This window comes from Gallinula chloropus (assembly GCF_964237585.1).
Source record: "Gallinula chloropus genome assembly, chromosome: 3".
In the NCBI taxonomy this organism is placed as follows: Eukaryota; Metazoa; Chordata; class Aves; order Gruiformes; family Rallidae; genus Gallinula; species Gallinula chloropus.
In genome coordinates this window covers 49,700,531-49,725,540 of record NC_140087.1, presented here as the reverse complement: position 1 = coordinate 49,725,540, position 25,010 = coordinate 49,700,531, and the positions used below count along the sequence as shown (strand labels likewise).

The window sequence follows — 25,010 nt, the reverse complement described above, 5'->3', positions numbered from 1 at the left end:
CCCTCCCTCCTTTCGTTAGAATTAACTCACGATTCACAATAGCTGGATAAAAATGAAGGGACTGGGCACTGTGATGCTAGAAAACCCTGTTCAAAAAAATAATCTCATGAGTCCATTGAGGCAAATTACCTGCTTGGACACTTGCTCTAAAATACTTTAGGATTCACATATGACACATGACTTCATGAAAATGAATTTGTAGCAGGGGTACCTCAAAGGTGAAATTCCTGGAAAATGATTAGGTTTTGACAAAGCTTCTAGCAACACGTTATGTTTTCTGGTGTGTGTCGTCGTGTCGTCTCCACCCCTCAAACCCTTTCCTCCCGTCAAGTGAAGCTCTCATCTACTTCTGTTGCTAGATATATTGTAAGCATTACTGAACCAATATATTGTTGTAATCTTCAGTGATCCCTTCCAAAGAATTTTATGCTAGTAAGAAGATAGATATTTAGCATGAGAAGTTAGCTCATCATAATTCCACTCTCTTCAGGGAGCTATCTTCCACATGTGTACTTAGAGTTAATATATCTATTTTACTTAGAATATGTAATTTTTTCTGGCCTAAGCATTACATTTTTAAGAAACATGCTTCACTCCCAGTTTTCCATGGTAGTATCTCACTAACTGAGGTCTAACATAAAATAGCGATTCCCTTTCACACTGCTGCAGAAGTAAACATATGTTCATTTAAATGGACAAAATTAACACTGAGGGAGTTTTGAAGCATTCAAAATACATCCCTTGAATATGGATTATTTACAGGAATGAAGGAATGAAATATCCAAATTTTGGCTTGGAAGAGTGAAAGGTTGGGAGCACCCATCCCAAACTCTACTGAACAACTAACACACAGAAAAGAGAAGTTGAGATGTATTCTCCCATTGCAGTCCCCACAAAGTTCTCACTCTTTCTACTACCACTACTCCATACACTTTTTCAGAATTTTAACTGCTGCTTTTATAGATAGTCCGTAGATGCACCTACCTACCTTGTCTCAAACCTTCCAAGCCTGCCTTTGAACGTCTAATCAACTAAACCAAGTCCCACACTGCCAAACCCGACTTCTGTGTCAGAGTTCCACTCCACTCTGTCAGCTATAAAGGGAGATGGTGTGACTCACCAGAATACTGAAGTCCAACTTGCAGATGTCTCCTAGTACAGAGTGAAGGACAGTACCTCCTTTTTAACCCCATGGCAGAATACATTTTCTTTTCATTTAAGCGCAAGGTATCAATACGGTTCCAAAAATATTTCTGTAGCTATATACAATGTTTGGTTCTATGACTAGAGAACTATGCAAACCATAACACCAATATTATCATATCTAGTCTAGGTGATCCTGCTCTAGCAGCAGAGTTGGACTAGATGATCTTGAGGTCCCTCCCAAATCCTAACATTCTGTGATTCTGTGATAAAGATTTCTAATTTTTTAATAGTGATTTCATATTTCTCTTTGAGATACAAGAGAGATTCCAACACATGGTGGGTGATGGTGCTCTATGATGTACAAGGAAAACGACTCATCTCAGGTATCTACAATCGTGTCTCTCCATAAGCAGTCTGCAATAAAACTGCATCTTGTAGCCGCAAAGGTGAGCCTTCTATAAATGAAGCAAATGAGTTTTAAAATTTACAGCAATGTTCTCATTTAATTCAATTTTAGTAATATTTGAAAGGTTGGAAAAATACTAAACTCATACATGCTCACAGTTATTCCCTGAATGGTACTTCACATTCAAAACACTATAGTCTAGGTTGCAGGAAAGATTTAAAATGTTCTTTCTTTTTCATTACCGTAACACAGGGAATACAAAAGGGGAGATAAAACACTGGCCTTCACTGCAGAACGATTTAGTGTCTAGCAGCAACATCAGATTTTAAATCCTATGTTACAGCAATCAGCAGGCATTATTCAATGTGCCCATTAGTCCTATTTGGAGCAACAGGAGCCCTGCCTCACAAAGAGCCAATCGCTGGTTGTGTGTCAATCCTCTAATGTAGTCCTCTCCTCCTGAAGACTTGAATCCCCCCGCCCCAGTTCTCCCTATGAAAGCAAAGGCTTAGACACTCCAAACTCGATAGCAATTGCTGGAACCTACAAGTAACAATTTTTTGTTGTTTACTTTTTTCTGTTTCTTGCTGTTGCATGATCTTATATCTTACCTTTTTCCCCCTTTGGCAATACATTTCATGTTTTTCTTACTGTTTTAGTTTGATCCTTGGCATTTTGCAGTGGCCCTTTCTACATTCTGGAATCGGCTTCTAATTTTCTCCTTTGGATTCTACATGCCCCTGGTCAGTACAGCCATCCCTTCTCCGTCATCGTTTGCAGTTCCATCTCTACTCACGGGAACTCTTCCCTACCCCCTCATATCTATCTGTGTTCACTGTTTGCTCAGTGGTAGCTTTTTCTTCCCTTCTCTCACCAGTGTGGTCTGCCTCGGCTGGTTGGTTTTTAAATTCCCCTTTACAGCACATATGTTTTCAGTGTACGTTGTTACAGCGTGCTTTTGCATTCACTGCAAAACTATGAAGGAGGATAAAGGATGAAGTAAGCTGCTTCTATGAAAGCCATATTCCAGAAGTGTTATCATTTGCTTCTTCCTTCTCATTCTATAGTTGGCTTGAGTCACAGAATCACAAGGTTGGAAGAGACCTTTGAAGATCATCGAGTCCAACCAATCCCATCCTAAGCTAAACCATATCTCTAGGTACCTCATCAACCCTTTTTTTGAACACATCCAGGGAAGGTGACTCAACCCGCTCCCTGGGCAGCCTGTTCCAGGCCCTGACAACTCTTCCAGTAAAAGATTTTTTTCTAATATCCAATCTAAATCTGCCCTGGCACAGCTTCATGCCATTTCCCCTTGTCCTATCTTCTGTCACCTGGCTGAAGAGACCATCGCCCACCTCTCTACAACCTCCCTTCAGGTAGTTGTAGGTAGTGATAAGGTCTCCCCTCAGCCTCCTCTTCTCCAGGCTAAACATCCCCAGCTCCCTCAGCTGCTCCTCATAGGATTTGCCCTCCAGCCCCTTCACCAGCCTGGTTGCCCTCCTCTGCACTTGCTCAAGGACCTTGATGTCCTTCTTATGGTGGGAAGCCCAGAACTGAACACAGTACTCGAGGTGTGGCCTCACCAATGCTGAGTACAGGGGCACAATCACCTCCCTAGACCTACTGGCCACACTGGTTTTGATACAAGCCAAGATGCCATTGGCCTTCTTGGCTGTTCAGGCACACTGCTGGCCCAAGTCAAGCTGGATAAAATTGAAACTAAGTTACAATAAAGCACCAGACAATTATCTAAGTACGATACCATGAAGCTTATTTCAACTAAGCCCGTTGTACTGATTTCTGGCTACAGGAATGTAAATTAATGAGGAATAATTTGCAGTTTCACTCCATGTTCTTTCATTTTAGCTTTACTCTTATGTTTTGCTTTTATTTTGTCAGAAATAGATAAAAGTATAAGACATCTTAAACAAAGATCTCTAAAGAGGTATTGGCAAAAAAGGAAACTTTATTGGAAAGAGATTAGTAGATTATCATGTGATGACTTCAAACAGCACCATGGGGCATGTGGGCCTCCCTTCACTTCAGGCACTTTAAATCTAAATCGAACAGCTTAGACCAGCAAGAAACACGTGTGTGCAGTATAAAAGCAGTGATGCTCCCAGAAGTCTACATGAGTCTGCACGAGCTGAAGGTAATTCACATTCTCATATATTTAGAGAGCCACGATACAACTAAACTGATTTGGACATGAAAGTATGTAGGATCTCAAAACGCAGAGAACGAGTGCAGTATGTTTCCAGCATATTTGACCTAAACCTCCTTTTTTCTCAGTGCTTAGGCATTCATTTGTCCTGAGCCTTGAAAACAAAAGACATTACTTGACAGAAAAAAAAATTCTTTTTCTGTCATTTTGACTGATAACCACCAAGTGATAAACACTTCCATGCTGTTATTTTTCTTCATTTCTTTAGAAAATAAAGGTTTCCTCTCTCTGAATGACTGAGGGGATTTTTAAGCAATCTACAATTCGAGTTATTTAACTGAAAAAAAGGATGACAGACAAATGATACTATTAAGTTTTCTCCAGACAGTTTGCTACTACAAAATGAAAATAATTTCAAGCAACTCTGGCAAAAGAAAAATTCCTCCCTTGAACAGGTTCTTAAGCACTATTTAATCAGAAACACTCCATGCAAGAGCAGACACCTCCTGGGATGTGGTATATGTACTTGTGTGGGAAGGACTGGACGCAGAGGTATAGATGATGAAATTTGCTGAGTTTTTCCATCTTCCTGTTTGTGTCAATCTTCCCAGTCAATTCAACAATCCAAAGAATTAAAATCAAATTACGGTGCTAAAAGCAGAACTTAACATTTCTTCCTTAGGAAGAATTATTTAAGGCACGCCTGTGATAGATTGGATTCAACCTATGGAAAGTCGTCTTTGCCATGAATACAACTTGTAATCAAAGGTATTACACTTCTGTTATTACCATAATTAAATTATTGCTTGCCATATATTTATTTCGTATTACAATGTCCTGTCCTTTACCTTATGGAAATAAAAAAAAGCATCTCCTCCCCTCCCCTCCCCCCAAAAAACCCCCAGTTGTCAAAAAAGCAAGGACAAACCTTTTTCTTGCTCCTTAAACAAAATACCCATCCAGACCTAAACATTCTTAGTTTGTACTGATGAAGAGTTGTACTTTGACCATTTCTACTGTAGAACCCTTAAAATAGTCACATTGTTTTAAGAAGTGGCTGAGAATGGGCAGACCGAAATCAAAAGAAGAGGAACAGAGCAATACCTTAGTTGTGGAAGTCTCAGAGGCTACAAGGAAGCTACAGAACTACAACAAAGAGAGTTTAAACTCACTCCTAGGCTGGGCTGTCAGCAAGGCTGATTCATCTGGCAGCTTAGACCAGCACTCCATAGGTGTCCTTTGTTGGGCAATTCCAACAAGCAACCTGACCTTACTTTATAATATTTCTTCTGTAAACATCAAATTTAGTAGGAAACACGCACAGAAAAAATATTTTTGCTGCTTCACTGATACACACAAAGTTCTCACGCGGCACAATGATTTTCCTTGGGAAGAAATAGATGTTAAAGCCCGCATAAATCCTAATTAAAGTATTAGATATCTATATATAATAAAAGAATATGCTATAGAATTAAAATTACGTATGGATATGTTTGTATATATATAAACATCATCTCCCAACAGCATATAATTTTCAAACATTCATCCTCAAAGTTTTGAGGGGAAAAAAGGTAAGTTGAAAACAGACTGTTGAGCAACAGCAGTACTCAAAGTGTACAAACATAAGTGCTCCTAAGCTTTTATGTGCACAGAAGAAAATAAAATTCAGACTTCTCAAAGTCTGAATTAATATCAGGTCCTAAATTATTACAATTTCAACCTAGCTGTTAATTTTCACCTGGAGTCAGACATTTTCTTTTCCTCCAAAACACATTTTAAGCAGACAAACAAGCAAGGTCAGAAATCAGGAACCTATCCTTTAAAGACAAACAACCATGAAGTGCACTAAGATGACACATAGTCAGCATTAGGAATGGGAAAAACAGCCTACTAGCATTTCCACATACAGCTTGATATAAAACGTAGAAATCACTGTATTTTGGCATACTCACTAGTTTTGCACTGACAAATGCGGCAACCATTTTGGTCCAGTTTGAAACTATAGATACAATCTTTTTCAGTCAAAGTGCAGTTCACCAAAATCTCACAGGTGGGTGGACCTATTGTGATGTACGTTGGTTCTAAAGGCAAGAAGAAATAAAAACAAGTACATTTGAGATTACTTGGCTTTTAATTGAGTTCACAAGAAAGCATGCACAACACAACAGTGAAGAGAATAATTTTTCATTAGTTTTGCTTCTGATTAATGAATATTCTTGATATTTCTGAAATAGTTCAAGAAACAGATTTCAAAACAAAGCAATGTACACTCATCATAATCACTGTAAAGCTACAAAAATTTTTCAAAATACTGGAACAGGAAAAAGAATGTTCCTTTGTGTTTTTTTTTTATTTCACTATGTAATCTGTATTTCATCAATACTTTGGGCAGACTGGTTTACTGTAGAAACTGAACAGAGCTTTCTCCAAAGCTCAGTTGATTGATACCACCAAGCTGCAAATCAAAGCATGTGACTCAGTAGATTAAATCTTTCTCTGTGTGAATAAGATTACTTCTGAAATTTAAAGCCAAAGAGACTCTGAATACCAAAAGGGAATGTAAGATACGCTGCAAAAGATCTATGGAAGTCATTTAACATGTCTATTCACTGAAAACATCACTTCTTACAGTATACCTTGCAGTATTAAATTATGCTTTTTGAAGTTGAGAATATTATTGCCAATTATTAGGTATTCATGAACAGTGTAATACTTACCTTTGGACACCATTTAAATACATCGGAGTGTGAAATTAGCTTTAACAAATACGGGAGCCAGAAATACTAATGCATTTCAGTACACAAAGTTGTCAGAATAAAATAATATCCAAAGACTTAGGAAAACAGCATGGAAAATCAAGACTACCGTCATAAAACGGGATACGAAACAAACAGAAAAGCTCTTTTGTGCTCTGAGACTAATTCAGCCTATCTAGTATTTTTCACAGAATTGAAGCACTTAAGAACTAACAGATTTATAGTTATGATCATTTTTAAGATTAACCTGAGCATTCAGGTAACACAAATTGTGTGACTAAAAGAACTAAGTGTGAGCTTTTGTTTCCCTGTTTCAAATGTTTGGGTTTATTCTGTTTTTCCATCTCAAGAAATGAAGGCTTCAAGGAAATTACATTTTTAAAAAGTCAATACATGAATTGATAAATTGCAAAAATACAGAGAAACAGTATATTAGCCTTTGGGGAGCAAACCATAATATGCTTTATATGCACATTATTATTGACTGGAGATAGCCACATCTTGCCACCTCTCATCCTCAAGCTGCATACTTTGAAAGGAGGATTTTGTCATCCTGGAAGGCTAGCTGCCTTTCAGACTGTGGGTAAAATACTACTCAACATGAAATTGTTAGAAGTATACACTGTTAACCAAAATACAAATTTCTGTGCCTTTTGGCTCCATGTCCAGCAGGCAGCTTCTGCACCCAGGCCTTCCAGTCAAATGAAAATTATCCTACTATGAGAACGAGCTTTTCTGCTTTCATTGCCTTTTACAAGTTTCATTGGTCATAGCTTCTCCCCAGCCCTACTCATCCCTTCACAAGAGTTTATACAGCAGATGATTGGTTTTAATCCTTTTTAAAATTAGATCATCTAAGTACAGGGTTTGGAGGGAGAAACTGCATGAAAGATACTGCAGTTAAATGACTTTAAACCTATCTCAGAGGTCACAGTTCAGGTTCCTTGCTTTGCTGAAAGTTTCAAAATAATGTTCAAATTCTGTTTCCTGCATAACTTGTGTAGGAACAGTAGCTGTGTGCTTTATACGTATATAAATCAGCACCAACAACTTTGTTCAAATACAACCTAGAAATTTGTGTAATGGCATCCATGTGTATCTAGACCCCTCAAGTCTCTTCTAATTTAAAATAAAAATGACCCAGATTTTTTTAATTCTTATGGTTTAACATATGATTGCAGGTCAAAGGAGAGATTTTACAAATTTCTGTGGATTCTTCGTTTTATAGCGCTGGGTTAGCACGTGCAGTATTGGAAGAGTAACCATAATGAGCAGTGTACTTTAAAATCCATGGATTCCGAAACTAGACTTGCTTTTAATCTCAGTAAATTCAGTGTTTGTTTTCAAATTAATTCAGTAAACTGACTAAATTATATTTATGTCTAACATTTAACATTTGCAACTTCAACAACCCCTTATTTTAGGAATCAAGAACATATTGATACACACCAATAATACAATATATTCCAGAAACTCTGTTAATTATTCAATCTGTTTAAGACTCAGTATATATATACACACACTAGTTTTGTGAGCAAATCAGGTTTTATTCTGAAACCCTCCTTTCCTTCTCACTCCATTCTCTAACCAAAATACCCCAAACATGCAAAAGATCAGAAAACAAGAGCTACCTTGAAGCTACACTCAGGTAGCTGGCCAGCCAGCCCAAACCCCACACTTCAAATGACAATGAAGCCCAGTAATGCTGATGTTCACTGGCAGTTGAAACCAAATCATATGAATCATTAATGGCACCCAAACTAAAGTTCAAAGACAGTTATACTAGCTGGAGGACTGAAGGAGACTGGACCTTTGCCATCTGACTGCAGAACAGTTAGGAAAAATACATAGTTAAAAAACCCACAAAAACCTTGCTGACAGTTGCCATGTGGGTCAGTATTCCTTGATCTGCTTGGGTGTGTAAACTAAACCTAAGGTAAACAGGACCATGTTTCCTCCCCAGTCCCTGAAGTTCACCCCTCAAGATACACCTGCAATTATCGAGCACTTAATTTAATAAAACCCAGCAGATATGGTAGGTATTTTTTATGGTGACTCTTCAAACCGGTACTTAACTGTCTTGATGCTCTTGTGTCTCGGACACACCAACATAACAGTTTTTTTGCCTCCCTTCATACACCCTTATTTCTTACAAGGAACAAAATCACACTTTCATTATATGCACCTGGTAGATTTTTGTTAGTCCACTGTTAATTACATTTATTGCTCTGTTACTTTTGTGTCTGCTCTCAGCATCCTCAGTGCTTCCAGACAGGCTTACAACTCTGTTTTTCTCCCTCCTGTCCCTAAAGGTAAGCCCTGAGATACAGTAATTTTATATGCATGCCTGCTTCTCAATGAGCTGCAAGTAGAGGACAAAAGAAATAATTTCATTCCCTACCCCCACATGTGCAAAAATGCAGCCAGGAAAAAAAAATAATTACACCCCAACCCCCCCCAACCCAGCCCTTTTCACTTCGCTAGACAAGACTCAACAAATAAAGCCAGCTCTTCTCTGCCAGGCTTCTGGCTATTTGAACAGGCAAGCAGGAGCTAAGCTTGAAAAAGCATGTACCACCACTGCATGATCTGAGCTAGGCTTTCACTGCTGCTTGTGGCAGGAACAGCAGAAGAAAGATCCAGTGCACAAATGCGTAGACAATTGGGTGGGAAAAAAAGCAGGTGCTGTTTCTGTCTGTGTGTTTTACCAACAATAAAACATTACTGTAGGAAGAGAGAGAGAAGATGAAAATAAAGAGGAGGGGATTGGAGAGAGTCTGGATTAAAACAATGGATTTTTTAATAGAGCACAGATTTTGCTGATGTCAAGTGCTTATATATAAGGTTAAATGCAGATTTCTATTAGAACATCTTGCTTCCATATGCTCTCTCTGAGCCATATACTTTCTATGCTGAACTTTAGTGCAGAAGATTATTCATTTCCCCTCTATGAGGTTAACAAAAATCTCTGAATTAATTTTTTACACTGCCATTTACTTAAAAACAACTTCAAAAATTTTGAAATCAACAGCAGATATTTCAGCCCCTGGTGGTCCATCAGTCTGGCCAGTCCACCAAAAAATACTAGAATGAGAGATCAAAACTCTGAATATCATTTATCCCAGCTTGAAATCAAACCATGCATTTAAGGGGAAAGAAGGGAAGACTGTGACATCCAAGTAATGCCTGGAGCTGGTTTTGTTCTTATAGAGCCTACATTAGCAGTACCAACACAAAAACTGGATGCTACAAATAAAAAGTTGCTAAGGTGGAACAAGACTATATTTTCACTGGTATTTTTCCACCTGGGATGCTTTTGTAATATAAACAAAACCAATCCCCAGATCCCTCCTTTTCTGCTATGTTCTTATTTTCTGAGACCTCCCAGTTCTCCAGTGAGAGATGTGACACAGTTTGTATGGCAAAGGGAAAACATTTTCTTCTGTTAAAAAAGAACGTGAAATATCATACACACGTATGTGAACACAGGAGGGTCAATCTGGTCTAGCACTGACTGTGTGTCATATACAGATCTTGTTATACTTGAAACAGTATTGAGGTCTAAAGACAATGCTCAGCTGAAGTATTCTAGACAGGGAGAGAAACTGATTCATCTGTGTTTCAGTGAGTACAGGGGAAAATGTTTTTTAGGACCATAATTTTATTATACACACAGTTTAATCAATTCAAGTTATCATAGAAGAGACAGAAAACTAAAATTCACTGTTGATTGCTGAAGTCCTGGAAAGCAAAACAGATCAAAACGAATAAATAAAATCAGAGACAATTTCTTGCAATCCTGTTGACTTCTACTGCTTATCTGAATATTGGAAGCGAACCATTCACTGAAGGCTTCATTTTTCCTTCCAACTTTGGAGATTTCATTTACATAATTCTTTAATTAATTTCAAGAACTGGTCCTCCCTAAGACTGGTACCAGACTGAAAAATCATACCCATCTTCCTATCATACCTTTAGTTGTTCAAAATCTGAACTCTGGCCATTGAAATCCTGTCTGAGAAGAATGAGGGATTCCACTGAACTGTACTACTGCTGTGTGTATTGTGAGAGCACCAAGCATTCGGTTTTGGTTTGTGTGAAGGACAGGAGGGATCTGTATCAGCAGAGGCACAGACAGCAGGTGCAGGGAAGTGATGCCTCCCTCCTATTTAGTGCTTGTGAGCCCACAGCAGGAGCTGCCCCCAGCTTTAGGGTCCCTGGGAGACAAGAGACACTCGAGTGAGTGCAGCACAGGTTCATGGAGCTGGTGGCATACAAGGAGAGACAGAGAGACCAGGGCTTGTTCAGCCTGGAGAACAAGGCAAGGGGGAGCTATCCTACTGCTGTCTACCACCACCTAATGGGAGGTTACAAGTGTCACAAGTTATGGCTCATCTTGGATGAGATGCAACGAACACAAGCATGAAGATGAGAAATTCCAACTTGGTAAAAGTTGCTTTGTTCTTTCTTTTAAACCATGTGAATGTTCAAACTATGACAGAGTCTAGAAAGGTTGTGGGTTCTTAATCCTTCAAAACTACTTAATCAGGAGAAGGCCCCGAGATCCTGCTGTCACTGGACCTGCTTTAAGCAGGAGGTCGGACTAGAAGATCTCTGATGGTCCTTTCCAACTTGCATGACTCTATGAATTTCACTTTCACACAAACTAAGGACATTTTCGGTGAAAACAGCAATATCCTTGATGGGTCCTAATCGTCCTTCCACAATAAAAGTAAATATTTGCCTAAAACCATCTCTCTGAAATCTACTTCATGACTTAAAGAGTAGCTTTTCATTCAAGAAGCCAAATTTCTTCAAGGCAGTTGTAACAGTGATTTTCTCTGAAGTGACAGCCATAGCTACCTTTAATCAGCCTCATTTTTTGTCCTCATTTAAGTTAATGTATTGCCCATGGTTGGCTTCCTGGCAATGTATTTAAAAAAAATTATTAGTAGTACATGAGAAACACTTAAAATAATCTCTGTTCTTGGTTTCATTCGGAATGCAATATTTTAACTCAAACCAGGTTTTGCTTCACACTTTCAGTAATACCCCATGAGGGAAATACCTACTCCAGGCTTTTAGAAAACTTGTTTTAAGAAAGAAAGGAACTATTGTGTTCCAAGTTTTCTCTTCTGCACATTGTTAAACATAACATCATTAAACATAAATGAATTTAAATGTAAAAAGGGAAAGTCTATTGCTGTTTATAATCAACTGTTAGAAATCTGGACTACTGTCTATCTTAACACCAAAGTACTAAAAATGTAAGAAGACGGGTATTTTACACTAATAAATCATTCCAGTTTTTAATTCCCCTTTTAAATGCTGTCCTGTCAATAAATAATGGGAAAAAACCTATCCCTATTATAATGAACTTACCTTTTTTTTGCCATAAAAACATGACAAAAGTGTGTATTGAAGACCTGGATTCAGTCACTTTGATTCAAGCACTCCAGCTAAGCAGACACAGGAGGTCTGTCTTTTCATTATCTTCATCAGTGCTTTCTAGCTCAGCTCTACTCAGTATTACTCTACAGACATAGGCTTGAAAGCTATCAAGTCCTACTAATGTTTGGTATCAAGTGTCCTAAACATACCGCAGCATAAACTGTGAATGCCATAACAAACTACACCACCGTGTGGGTTGACAGCAGTCTGTGTATGTATACTCAACAAAGCCAGACAAACAGAGGACAGTTTGTGTTTAATAAGACCTGTCTGGATGCCTACCTGTGCAATCTGTCCTAAGTAACCTGCTTTGGCAGGGGGGTTGGACCTGATGATCTCTTGAAGTCCCTTTCAACCCCTACAATTCTGTGATGTATGGTAGGTATGCACGCACATTTTTCTTGCCTTGTTGGATTTTTATATATTAATTTATCTGTATTCATACAAACCCCTATATTTCCATGCCATATCCACACTAAGAAAGAGATTTAAACCTGCATCACAGGAACATGATTCTTCACCTAAACTATAAAATTATAAGCTCTACAGATAGATCACTCTATAGGGGTTGAAAATTATCTTTTGAGATCCTTTTCTGAATACCGAAACACACCATGGTCTTCATCAATTTCATTTTAAGATTGCTAACTATGGTACACATACCTATTTTTCCAAGAGAAATTTAGGAGGACAGACCTTAAAAAGTCATTGCCAAACAAACAATTTTTACATTAATGGACATTAAAAAAATACTAGTCTGTATTTTATTTGTATTTGTTCAGTATTTGTATATCAATTATTACTGTCATGCTTAAAAAACAATCTTAGATGTTTGTTTTCATAGTTACTGTAGAACATAAATACAGTATATTCTAATGAAGATATTTTGAAGAATTATTTGGAGATTATTGCTCATGCAACTGGAAGATAAATTTGGCAGTGATTTCTTCCCACGTATAAGAAAAAAATTTTGAAAAAAAATATTGCAAAAACAATCATGCAAAAAGCATTTGTACTTTGGGAAGGCTAAATTACAGCCAAGATATTTTCAACACAGAAGCTCATACCAACAGAAACACATGAATTTTTCAAACACTGCAAACTACTGTTATGCAGCACAGTGAAGCCATCAGGCTCAAAAATAGTCTTAAACTTAAGAGTGAAGGCCATGCAGTCACAACAGAAGTGGGATTGTATGCTTCAGTGCTGTGCTACAGCTTCCCAACCTTCTCCTTCATGTTTCTATCTTGTTAATGCAAACCAGTCTATATCTTAAGTAAAGACAGTCAGATAAATTAATTCCTCATACATATTATTAAAAAGTCTGGAACATTAAAACATTAAAAAGGCTTGCCCTCACTGGCCCTGTGTGGAGCCAGGGGTTGGACTCGATGATTCTTATGGATGCCTCCCAATTCAGCATATCCTGTGATTCTAATATGGAAACACGTATATAGCACTGGGAAGATTTATATCCACCTGTGAGCACCACTATATACATTCTCCCTACTTTTAGGCCAGCAGTATTGATGACAAAAAAACCCCCTTTTCAATACAACTGGGAATTTCAAGTTCTGCCCATTGATATTTCCAATAGTTTACATAATTAACTATGGTGGGGATTTTGTTATGGTGTTGGGCTTTTGTGGGTGTTTTGTTGTTTTCGTTTTTTTAGAAGGGACAACAGTAAGAGACTTTGTAAAAAGGTTGTACTGTGCTGAGGCACAAATTAAAAAAACCAAACCAAAACAAAAAAGCCCACCACAAAACTAAAGCAACTTTCTGAAGTTTGCACATTTAATTGCCAGTGACTTTTAACCCCGGAGACAACAGGTCATATAAAATAGCACCACATTTAGATTCTGCAGTGATTGGTCTTAGGATATTTGGAGAAAGTGTGAGCCACGTACAAAGAATAAGATCAACAGGGCTCAGGAAAGCCCAAGGAAAGAAGAGTCAAAAAACATGATCTACAAATGAAGAAAGACCTCAAGCATCGATGATACAGAACGACTGTGTTTGGGGAAAGTGAAATAGCTCCCTCTTCTGTAGTATTTTCGAACACAAAATATCTCTATAAGGATTAAGATGCTCTGATCCTACAAAACCAGCACCAAATGACTTAAAGTAATACAGCATCAGTGCATTCTAGCATTTACTGTACAAACTAAGGAGAGGGGTGTGTGTGTGTGTGTGAACTGCAGTCTAACTTCTCACCTAACACTTTACATGATAACTGGCTAAAAACCAGTCCTGAAGGGTGTGCTGCTCAACAGCCTTTCATTTGAGTCTGCATACTTGTTTGAATTGTCTGCTGTCCAAAAAAGTTAACTGCAGCCTACTAAGCAGCAGCATGTGTGTTTACTTAAGCTTCCTGTAAAAACATTCATATCATTCCAAGAGTGACTAAATGTTTTCCATCCTCATAGTTTGCATTCCAGCCTTTCCCGCCCCTCTAGTTCATTACATGAAAAATATCAGTCCCGGGCAAGAGAATTTCCTTCCTGGGTTTGAAATATCTAATGCAGGAATTTTTTCCCCAGCGTTTAGCTATCTGTCTTAACCATCAGTGTTCAGCAACTCAGCGTCACACAACTATTTATAAAATGTATGCAAGGACTTCAGATCTGATAATTTTCTAATGTTACAAAATAACTCTGAAAATATATTCATTAATACCTCCAAACACAGAGTTTGGTTTGGCAGGCTTTTGTTTCAAATTTGATTCATAATGTCAACCTGAAACTACCTAAATATGTATTTTTCCTCGAAAGTATTACAATCCAAGACTATTTTTACTGTTGCAAATTCAAGCCTCCTATGAATGAAACCTGCCTGGGAGGGTGAGGGTGCATTTCTCTTTTTCAGTGATGTGCTCAGAACACTCGGAAACTTTTCACTCTCAAGATGTGAAGTTAAAAACTTTTGTCTGTCTTAATTCTTCCAGTTTTCAATTCAACAGGTCTTTGTATCCTTCAAATACATTTTAACGCTGATGAGACTTCCATGACAATTTTAAGTGGAGTGACACTAAGAAATAACCGCCTTTACTGAAGCAGAATCAATTAATCCTGCCCATCAAGAAATGTTAAAACAGGTAAGGTGGCCACTCAGTTATTGTTACTAGGTGAAGATACAGCAAACACAAAATTAGCGAGCATCTGGGGCAAATTATGAATGCTATGGGCACTGAAAAGAATTAATTATGGGATCCACGAGGTTCTTTATAAGTGAGACATCCTTGGCTGTACTGATATATGTACATTAGGATTCTTTGGTTATTTATCCTTTCAGTCATTTTCCACGGAGTTTAATGATCAATCACTGAAAATTACAAAAAAGTTATTTTACACCAGTATAGTCTTCCCGACTCCCATTGGCAGCTGGTTTCATTATCCCCTGGATCGCGCGGTTCAACAGCCTTGAGCTGCCTTGCCTAAACCCACTACACTAAATCACGATCCAGCAGATGTAAGCCCAGTTCTCTGCAGCATGGCGTTTGCATCTCTTAATTGACTTTGATGAAAAGGCTGGTTGAGAGCTACAGCGCTGCTGACGAACAATAATGTATACTTCACGCTCTAAGGAGATCTCCAGGCCCAAATCCTGCGCCGGTGAACACTGCTCACTACCACTGACTTCATCCTGAATGAATCAAATTTCTTTTCACTGGACTCTGCTGCCTGTTTTTACTTAATGAAGTGTTGGACATGCTAAAGGAACTGAACTGAATTACATCTCAGCTAGAGTTTGGAGCCCTTTATTGATGAAAATGTTAATTTCTTTTTGTGAAGATAAAGTGTCACCCATAATGACAGCAAAGTAATGCAGGCCTTATTCATGAAAATCCTCAGAGGGGATTTTGTTTAACACTTAATTTCTCATTCACAGCTTATGCTGGCACCCTGCCACCTGTACCTGAGGGCTCTCACACAGAAGGACCGTACTGGGAGATAAGCAATTACTCCCCATCAGTGGACTGGCTTGCAGCTTTCCCTGTGAATAGCCTGAGCCTCAGGGAGATGGGAGGGAATGGAAGCAACCACAGACTCTCCCGAAGGGGCATTTCTGGCAGCAGTGCCAGTGCTGAGTGCTTGTATTTAGTATTTTGTTTGGAGAAGGAAAAAAAAAAAAATCAGGTATTTTCATACTGTCCGACCCAATATTTACTTTCTGTGAACACAACTATTATTCCAATTTGCAGGTGGCTGTCCACAGATGCAGATGGCCTGAGGGAAACATGGTTATTTCTATCACTGTAGCTTGTTTGGTGTTATTCATATGCTATTATTATATATTGACACTAAATAGCTCTTTTAAGCTCTAGTGTTCACTTTATTTTGGGGTAAAATTCATTTAAAATGGAATCGCTACTTAAACCACACCAATCTGATTTAGAAAACACACACTTGTTAGCCCAGTAGAGAAGGAAACAAGCTCTGTAAGCAGCAGAACAAACAGAAACTTGATTGCCAATGACTCTGGTTACCTCCAACGAGACAGGTGTATAGACCGGATCCCATGGAGAACTTCCAAGTCTAAAGAAGCATAAGCTCACACCAAAACTGTGTAGTTCCTTATGGCACTTGAAAAGTCAGTTTCTCCCCACTACCTAGCTGTCTGTTTTCATTAAATCCATAAAAACAGCTTCTCTGTAAGACTTCCTTCTGAGGCTTGAAGCCACTGGCCCTAAAACTGTGGGGAAAGCAAAGAGCGACAGTATGATTATCTAAGCCTTGGCTCTAATAAAGACAGTCTAGAAAGCAAAGAAAGAAAAAACAGGCTAAATAGATAATAGATTAAACAAACAATGGCAAATCCCAAAGGATCAATATCATTATAGAAGCTATATAGAAGCATCCATCAGAAGCTTAGAACTAATCGTGTTGGATCCACTGAATGTGACAGGCCTGCTTTTCCCAGCTCTCACCAGTGAAAGGAGGTGCCTACCTTGAAAAGCTATGTCAACTGAAGAGCTTGAGTTTGGGGACAGGATGGCGAAGGAAGGTCCTCCTCTCCACATTATATGGCCTCAGTGCATCTCTGTCTTGAGCCTCAGGCTTCATCACTAACCCCTGCTTCCTGCATGCCCCCCCCCCTCCACCTCCCCCACCTTGCCAGCTCCCTGATCACAATTTGGGCTTTTATCTATACACCCCTTGCAAGGAGGACACAGGGGTGGACATATTGTAGCAAGAGGTCTGGCCAAAAGCCTTTGATCATTTTGATATTTACATAGAAAACCACCCAGCAGCTATATATTGATGAGCCAGAGCCACCACTTCCAGAAACACTGAACACAAATTACTATTGCTGCTGTAATTACTGTATGCAATTTCCTCAGCAAACCTTTCAATGAAGCTGAAAATACAAAATACTGTGAGATGCCCTGAATGTATCAAAAAGACAACCTTAGTCATGACATGCCACAATAGGAGTTCTGCTTTCCTCTAAAACACATCTTCCCTCTTGCAATTCAAATCCACTCTGTCTTGTCCTAACTTTTTCCTTGCAACAACATTTTAGGCACTTGAAGACCAATTATCTTCTCATTTCAATTACATCATTTTCTATTTAAGTTAAAACACATCAATTTATTCAGTCTGTCCTCCTAGAACATAGTTTGCAAGTTTTGGACTGTGCTTATTGCTCTCCTTCTGACTTTTACCAGTCTGCCTGTATCTCTTTCAGAGGAACCATGCCCAGAAAAGGACCAAGGGCCTACTATGTCAGCTAGGGACATGCCCACTCACAGGGAAGAGAGCAAGGAGGATTACTTTAGGTCTTGCAAACTGTACTCTTAATCGTAATTTCAGAATAGTGTTTGACTTCTCAAGGTTCTGTTAATCCACGTTCAAGTTTTTCTTTCCCTTTAATTACCAGACTTCTCCCAGAGGACTGTTACTTAACAATTATGCTGGTCCAGGACTCAAAATACCTCCCCCAAGTGTAATGCATTGTGTTTTCCCCTGTTGAACTGGGTCAGCATTTTTCTGCCAACTCTCTGCTTTAAAACAAGCATACAAATTCTTACTCTGCTCTCTAAGATGCTGGCTGTCCTTTTTACCTTTGTTGTCTGTAGATAAAGTAACTTTAGCTTTGATCTGAGCTAGTCAAAACATCAAAGAGAGCTGGAGGCAGAAGAGATACTAGTAGATAGCAACTACAACACATCCTAAGAAAGGCTGCCCACAGATTTTAAGACAAAATCCATACACAACAAACCCATCGTATTGGAGCACACTACACGCATACATACTCCCATTCTCCACATTCCTGCTTTTTCCTCCCTGACAATTTCCCCTGGGAACTCCCATGTAAAGCATCTTGAGCCCCTCAACCTCTACTGTTGGTAGACAAGATTCAAGTATGGAAGCAGTGAGGGGAGCTAAAGAGTTATCCTCCAAGACCAACAAACCCGTTCAGAAGACTACACACTTCAAACTCATTTGTCCAATTGACACTGGAATCTGTACCCTGTGGGTTACATACACACATACCAGATATAATACTATGGATACATACACAGCAGTGCGTGAAGCAGCATTATAAGGGGTTTACTGTTGAAATGGATGCAAATCAATTCTATATGGTAATATTACATATAACAATTGCTACTCCTTGATCTCTAATTTAGAAAGCTGTGGACAGCTATTTCTGTGTAACTTCAATCTCTACCATCCTTGCACTCCATTCTTCTCACCACTGCAGTAAGAACACCAGGATTTCCTTCATCAGGGAGTAGGAATGTTCTACTTCAGTCTGAACTTACTATTTTCGTTGGCTGAATAATTTGTTCGCTGACGTACAGTGCTGATGTTTCAAGAACCTATGCTCACAGAATTTCCACTACAGTACATTTGATTCTTTGATTGCAACATTTTTTTGAATGTAGCTATAGGAATGTAAACTTACCTATGGGAATAGAGATTTCCTTTAATTGAAATTGATTATAGATGAGCCAGGAAATAACTGAATTGGCAGAAATGTAGGTACAGCAGCATTTAGACAGAAGACAGAGCAGGGAAAATCAGAAGTGACTGATACTAACAGCCATTTAGTCTGGATGAATCCCTTGAATCCCTTGCTTGAATTACTTGTGCAGTTGAAAATACAGCAAGCAGCTGTAAAAGCAGCCTTCATACATTATCAGACACCTTCTTTGTATCTTCTGATGTCAATTTTGGAACAAAAGAGCACCCATAAGAAATTTTTAATCACCTCAGCTTTTGCCTAAAAAGTGAACTTTGAGGGATGCTGCAACCCAAGGAGGGCCCTCAGACACCTGCAGTTACACAAAACTAATTTTGTTCTATCAGAGATGGAAGAGGAAAGACCTAAGCAGTAGCTCACTGAGCAGCCACAAATATCTGTACGCTGTTACAGTGGCTCTGAAGACAGGTCTAGAATAACCATTTCTACACTTGGCAATTTGGTGTTTTTCACAATGTACAGTTACTGCATAAAATGCAACTCTGAATGTTTTAAACTCTAAAAATTAATCTGTCTCTCAAATAAAAACATCCTTTGTAACTTTCACTGAAATAACCCTGTTTAATTCATAAAATAATTCTGCCCAATAGCAAACTATATTGTGCAAAGAGATTTTTAGTTGTAACTAAATGACACTGATGGGTAAGAACTCAGGAAAAATCCAATTATGAGTAACACCAGCTGATGAACATTTTGATCTTTTAACTTCTCCCACATTTATTAATAAGCTCTAAGCAGAGTTAAGAGCAGACTTAGTGAACGATGCTGTTCTTAAATGATCTATTATATTCTTTTGGGCTGAAAGAGTATTGGGCATTGTCACATACAGGTGTGGTTAAACCATGCTTATGTCTTCCGCCCTCATTAGTTTATTCAATCACAGGCAAGGCTGTACCATCCAATCCAACCCTCAAAAATTTTCAAGTTAACCAGGAGTTACCAGGTAAGCAGCAGCCAATCTTACCTTCACACACTGGGCAGCACTCCCCAGGGACTTTAACAGGATTTAGGCAGCTTTGCCCACAGGCTGTTGCAACACAGTGCGGGTCCCCATTGATGCACTGGCAGAAAGTACAGTCGTCCTCTCGCCAGCGGTCTCCATGAGCTTGGATCTGACCGTTGGCATAGCAGCCAGCAGGGTTATTTACTGGATAAACTGGGTCTGAAATGAGAGGAAGTGGAAGAGAACAAGACATTTTATCTTCCCTTTTATGCTTAAACTTGAGATGTGAATCGCTGCCATGCCGTGATTTTACAATCCTGCAAATGGGCCAAGGGTAGCCACTATGGAATCTTAAGTCCCACTGTGGTATACAGTGTTAAGGCAGCTAACATCTCTGCTACTTCTATATCAAAATTTACTGTCATAAATTTAAGTTAACTTATACTAACCAACATAAATTCAGATACTTTTAAGTATTTCTACTCAAATTTTGTATTCAACAAGCAGACTCAGAACAGAAAATATATTTTCAAATGGCTGGGTTATGCTTTTTTAAGAGGCTTAATTCTGGGTTTTTCTGATTTTGCTCTTCAAAACAAAATGGATCTTTTATCTATTAATCCATGTATTTGCACCAACTTAAGACACTCTATGAGGAATTGAAAGGGAACTGAAAAACCCTCAATGAACCCCCGGAACGAATCCTCTCAGCACTGCACCACTGTGTTATAGATAAGACCTCTGGCACATTTCCTGTTGGAACAAGGAGTCTGCCTTAAGCTATATCTTGTCACAGCGTTGAAGATAATCTGTCCAGGAAAACTAGTGTATCTGGCTCAGTTTTCAATTTCATTTCAGTAGGAGCTTTTTATCCTAAAAAGCAACAAGGCCCATTTACCTGCTGGCAATCAAATCAAGATTCAGGTATTTATATAACAGAGTATATGAGCGATATATTTTACGTAGGATTTCTCCTCAGGTTTCATGCAAGTAAATAACGTGACTATGCTAATTCATGACTTGAAATAAAAGCAGCTTTTACCCTTCAGAAAGAACATGCTTTTCTCTTCAGAAATGCGGTAAGCAACACTAATATTAATAGTAACATGTATTATGTGAATGTATGCAACTCATCATGGTGCCTAATAAAAAGATAACTATTAAATCTCTTGAGAATGAACAATAATCACATCAAATTGTTCAAAGCAAGCAATAAAACAAGTTATGTATTAAAGCAAATTCAATACACTAAACCAAGTAAATACATTGGTTTTAGCAAACATCAAATATGTACAACTCATTTACCCACATGTCAATTTTAAAAAGTGTTAAGATTGAAGGATTAGGGAGAAAAGATATGTCCCTATCTAAGAAAAAAAGAAAGAAAATAAAAAGAAACTGATTTTTCATCAATCCCTTTGCAAGGAAGACAATCCATGTTATGCATAAATAAAAGCAGTAGCAGCTCTAATAGCTGTTGTCTACTGTATCACATTTATAACCTATCAGACTTTGAACAACTGTGGACCAATGGACATCTTCCAGCTCTAACTGGCATTCACTCCTATCCTGAATACAGAAAAATGGGTTAAGACAACATAAGAATCAGGTTTTTGGGAAAATAAGATATAACAAACATAAGATGTTTCCTGACCTCTCAACATAGCACCTTTTTCATGATTACCGTGCATCAGTATTTAAGTATTCTGACTCAGCCAAAAAACAAACTATACACAAAATAAGTGAATTTCATCATTCAACTTATGCACAGGGTTCTGATTGACACAGGAATACAGAGAAAGCACAGAAAAGCCATATAAGACTTGTGTTATTTGCAATAGTATTTTATATGAGGCGAAGCACAAAGTTCCTGTTATTCTTAAAAGGTCAACAGTATTTAAAGCTATAAATTGAGCCCAGCAAATTACATTTCTTGATGCTGAGGAATCCTACAGGACTTTGAGAAATAATTCTTCCTGAAGCTAAGGCAAGAAAGGCTTGTGCCAGTACTACACAATGTACAGGAAACTTGCCATCTGCAATAATTTTAAAATGGAAAAAAAGAAGAAAGTATTCTGTCTGTTTACATTTCTAGCAGAAAGGAAACATTATTACGAAAAATTTAATCACCTTGAAAATCAGCCACAAAATAATTAAATAGAGAATAGGTAGAAAAAAAGTGCCATCTATTCAACGACTGTAAAAGCATGAATGGGCAGGCTCTGATATTTATATTGTGCCCACTTAAAAGACTTATCTTGTCAATTTAAGTGCCACTTAACTCGAGTTATTAAGAAAGGGATCAGAGGCTTCTTTTTTCTTTCTAAGTGCTTAAACGAACTAGGAAAATAAATACTGATCCAATCATTCAGGAGTGAGAAAACAGACTTCCTTGATCATAGAATCATGGAGTAATTTGAGTTGGAAGGGACCTTTGAAAATCATCTAGTCCAACCCCCTCTTCAATAAGCAGGGACATCTTCAACTAGACCTAGGTTGCCCAAAGCCCCATCCAACCCGGCCTTGAACATTTCCAGGGATGGAGCATCTATCACCTCTCTGAGCAACCTGTTCCACTGTCTCACCACCCTCACTGTGAAGAATTTCTTCCTAATAACTCATCTAAATCTACCCACCTTCAGCTTAAGACCATTACTCCTTGTCCTATGACTCCATGCCATTGTAAACAGTCCCTCATTGGCTTTCTTGTAGGCCCCCTCAGGTACTGGAAAGGCTGCTATAACATCCCCTCAGAGCCTTCTCCAGGCTGAACAACCTTTTGAGAAGGACTGCAGGCCAAGCAACCAGAGGATAAGGCTATCAAACAGGGCAAAGGAGGGAGGGGAAAAACTCTCAAGTCAAATCACTGCCCCAGGTCTTTGTCATAAGTGTAGGGAAAATGTATGTATTGCTCTAGCTGAGCAGAACAAGACTGGAAGAAGTAAGCTGCAAAGCAAAGGAAACATGTCTTAGGGCCACCACTGGAGATCCCTGGTGCAGGTATTAGGAACAGTTCCTTATGTCATTTGGGCCCCTAAAAAGTACTGTACACTTGACCGTGCCTGAGGAAGTTCTGATGCAGAAGGGAAACAAACCCAAAGAGTTTAAGTGTAATAAAAAAAAAATAAAAAAAAAGGAAGAGTGTCAACATCAGCAAGTTAAAAAAACCAGAGTAATAAGCAAAGAGGTTCAAAAAGGTACCGTACCTTCACACACTGGGCAGCACTCTCCTTCTGGCACGTAGTACCTATCACAGTGTAGCTCACCACACTGGGCAGAGAAACAAATAGAGACTCCGCCTTGGCAACGACAGAAACGACAGGCATCCATTCGAAACATGTCTCCATCATAATATTCCATGCTGTTAAATATGCAAGTTGGCTTCACTTCTGAAAGGAGGGGAAAAAAAAAACATTACAGATATTGATAAATGGGAAATAGTTTAATACAATTTAAGAACTGTATATTTTATTGTGTGTTTCAACAATGGAAGAAAATAAAATTCTATTCAATATCACTTCCAAAGCAATTATTTACAATTAAAAGCCTCAATTACAAAATATGGAATAGTGAAACAAGGTTATGACACTGTTTTTATTTCACAGGAGTTAAATACTTCTCATTCTGGATGAGCTAAAAGATACTTCAAATTTCAGCCCTTAAAAAGTGGATTTTTCAAATTCAATACAGGAGTTTCTGGTATTTCTGAAGTACAAACACAGGTGGATAAACTGTACTGAGGCTGTCCAATCCATAGGGATATGCCTAAAAAAACCCAACACAACACATATTTTGTGACTGCATGACCTGTTACACAGAACTGAATACTTTTCAGTTCAAACAACCTGGAGTTACACCAGTCAGCTCACATGTATACTCCCCACAGAAAATAACCTCAATTGTTACAAATATTTATGTGATCACTTTAGTGTTTCAAAAACACAAAACTATTTATTGTTAGTCTCCATCTACAGCAGAGCCCTAACCTATATTTCAATCCAAACTTCATGAGAAACTAAAAGGTTCTGAAAATTCTTAAGTATTTGGGAAGGACATTGCTTATTTACTTCATCACCACCAGAAATACAAAAGATAAACTGAAACAACAGAACTGTTTGCAGATTTAGCCACCTTTTACAATCACTATTGTTTCTTTATACTGAAGAGGTTTGGGTCCAGATTATGAAGCAGATCCACACATCATTAATAGATCATAGGGTCTCCCTAAGGCTTTTGACCTTGCAGTTACCCCCCATCACCTATTGCCTGTTCTGTTCAACCGGCCTGACACACAATGACTGTGCAGCTCCACAGCCTAAGGGTGAACCACAGCAACTCAAGACACTGTAGAAGAAATATTACAATACTATAATACACTACATTAGTTTCTAGGAAAACGTGACTTCACAGTTTCATCATTACATTAGTTAATGACTTAAAACTTCCTCACTCTTCCCCACTTCAGAATAAACTTTTTTGCCTTCTACAACACTAGCCCAAGATACCTGAAAACAGCTTCCTGAAGTAAAACAGATGTATTTTTTCAGAAGCTACAGATCCAGCAGTCTTAAAAGCCAAAGGTTCTGAAAACAGGAAGCTATTTATTTCAGCAATGAAGTCAGAATTAAAAAGATTACCAAACCATAGATAAACCCATCATATTTCATGACATCTGAACTAAACATAGCAAAGGAAAGAAAGGACAAATGTCTACGCTGCTGATTTCTGGGGCTGAAAACTGTGCCCATGTTGTGGTCTGGTGACTCTTCTTTTTTGTCAGTGCTCAATCTCACATGGAAGATGAAAAATACTTATAGGAAAATTTAAGATTTGCAGATTCCTTTTCACCCACCTCAATCCTCTTACTTTTGGGGGCGAAAAAGCTTTTCATCTGAGCTACTCTTGACTATGATACAGGTTTTATTTAAAGCATTTCAGGGCCTCTCGTATTTTTTTCCACATACGCTTAAACTGAGCTTCAGCCTCAAGTCATTTAACATGATTGTAAAGCACTAGAACTGAAACTTGGAAGTATCCTGAGTAATGTTTGATTTTTATATGCCTGTTCTGTCTTCAAGGCATAATGTATAAAGCAGCATTCAAGAAAAAAAAAAAAAAAAAGAGTAAGAGGAGGAAATACCACTGTGT

The 25,010-nt window shown here is 38.3% G+C and overlaps 1 protein-coding gene across 1 annotated transcript in view; it reads right to left on the bottom strand.

The window, feature by feature from the left end:
* Positions 1–25,010, bottom strand: part of CRIM1 (cysteine rich transmembrane BMP regulator 1) — a 179,207-nt gene that overhangs the window by 31,697 nt on the left and 122,500 nt on the right. Inside the window, exons 6-8 of the mRNA XM_084261363.1 lie at positions 23,069–23,251; positions 19,884–20,081; positions 5,672–5,800 (exon numbers count right to left, since the gene is read on the bottom strand). Of these exons, the coding sequence (XP_084117489.1) occupies positions 5,672–5,800; positions 19,884–20,081; positions 23,069–23,251 (510 nt within the window). The remainder of the gene's footprint in view (positions 1–5,671; positions 5,801–19,883; positions 20,082–23,068; positions 23,252–25,010) is intronic.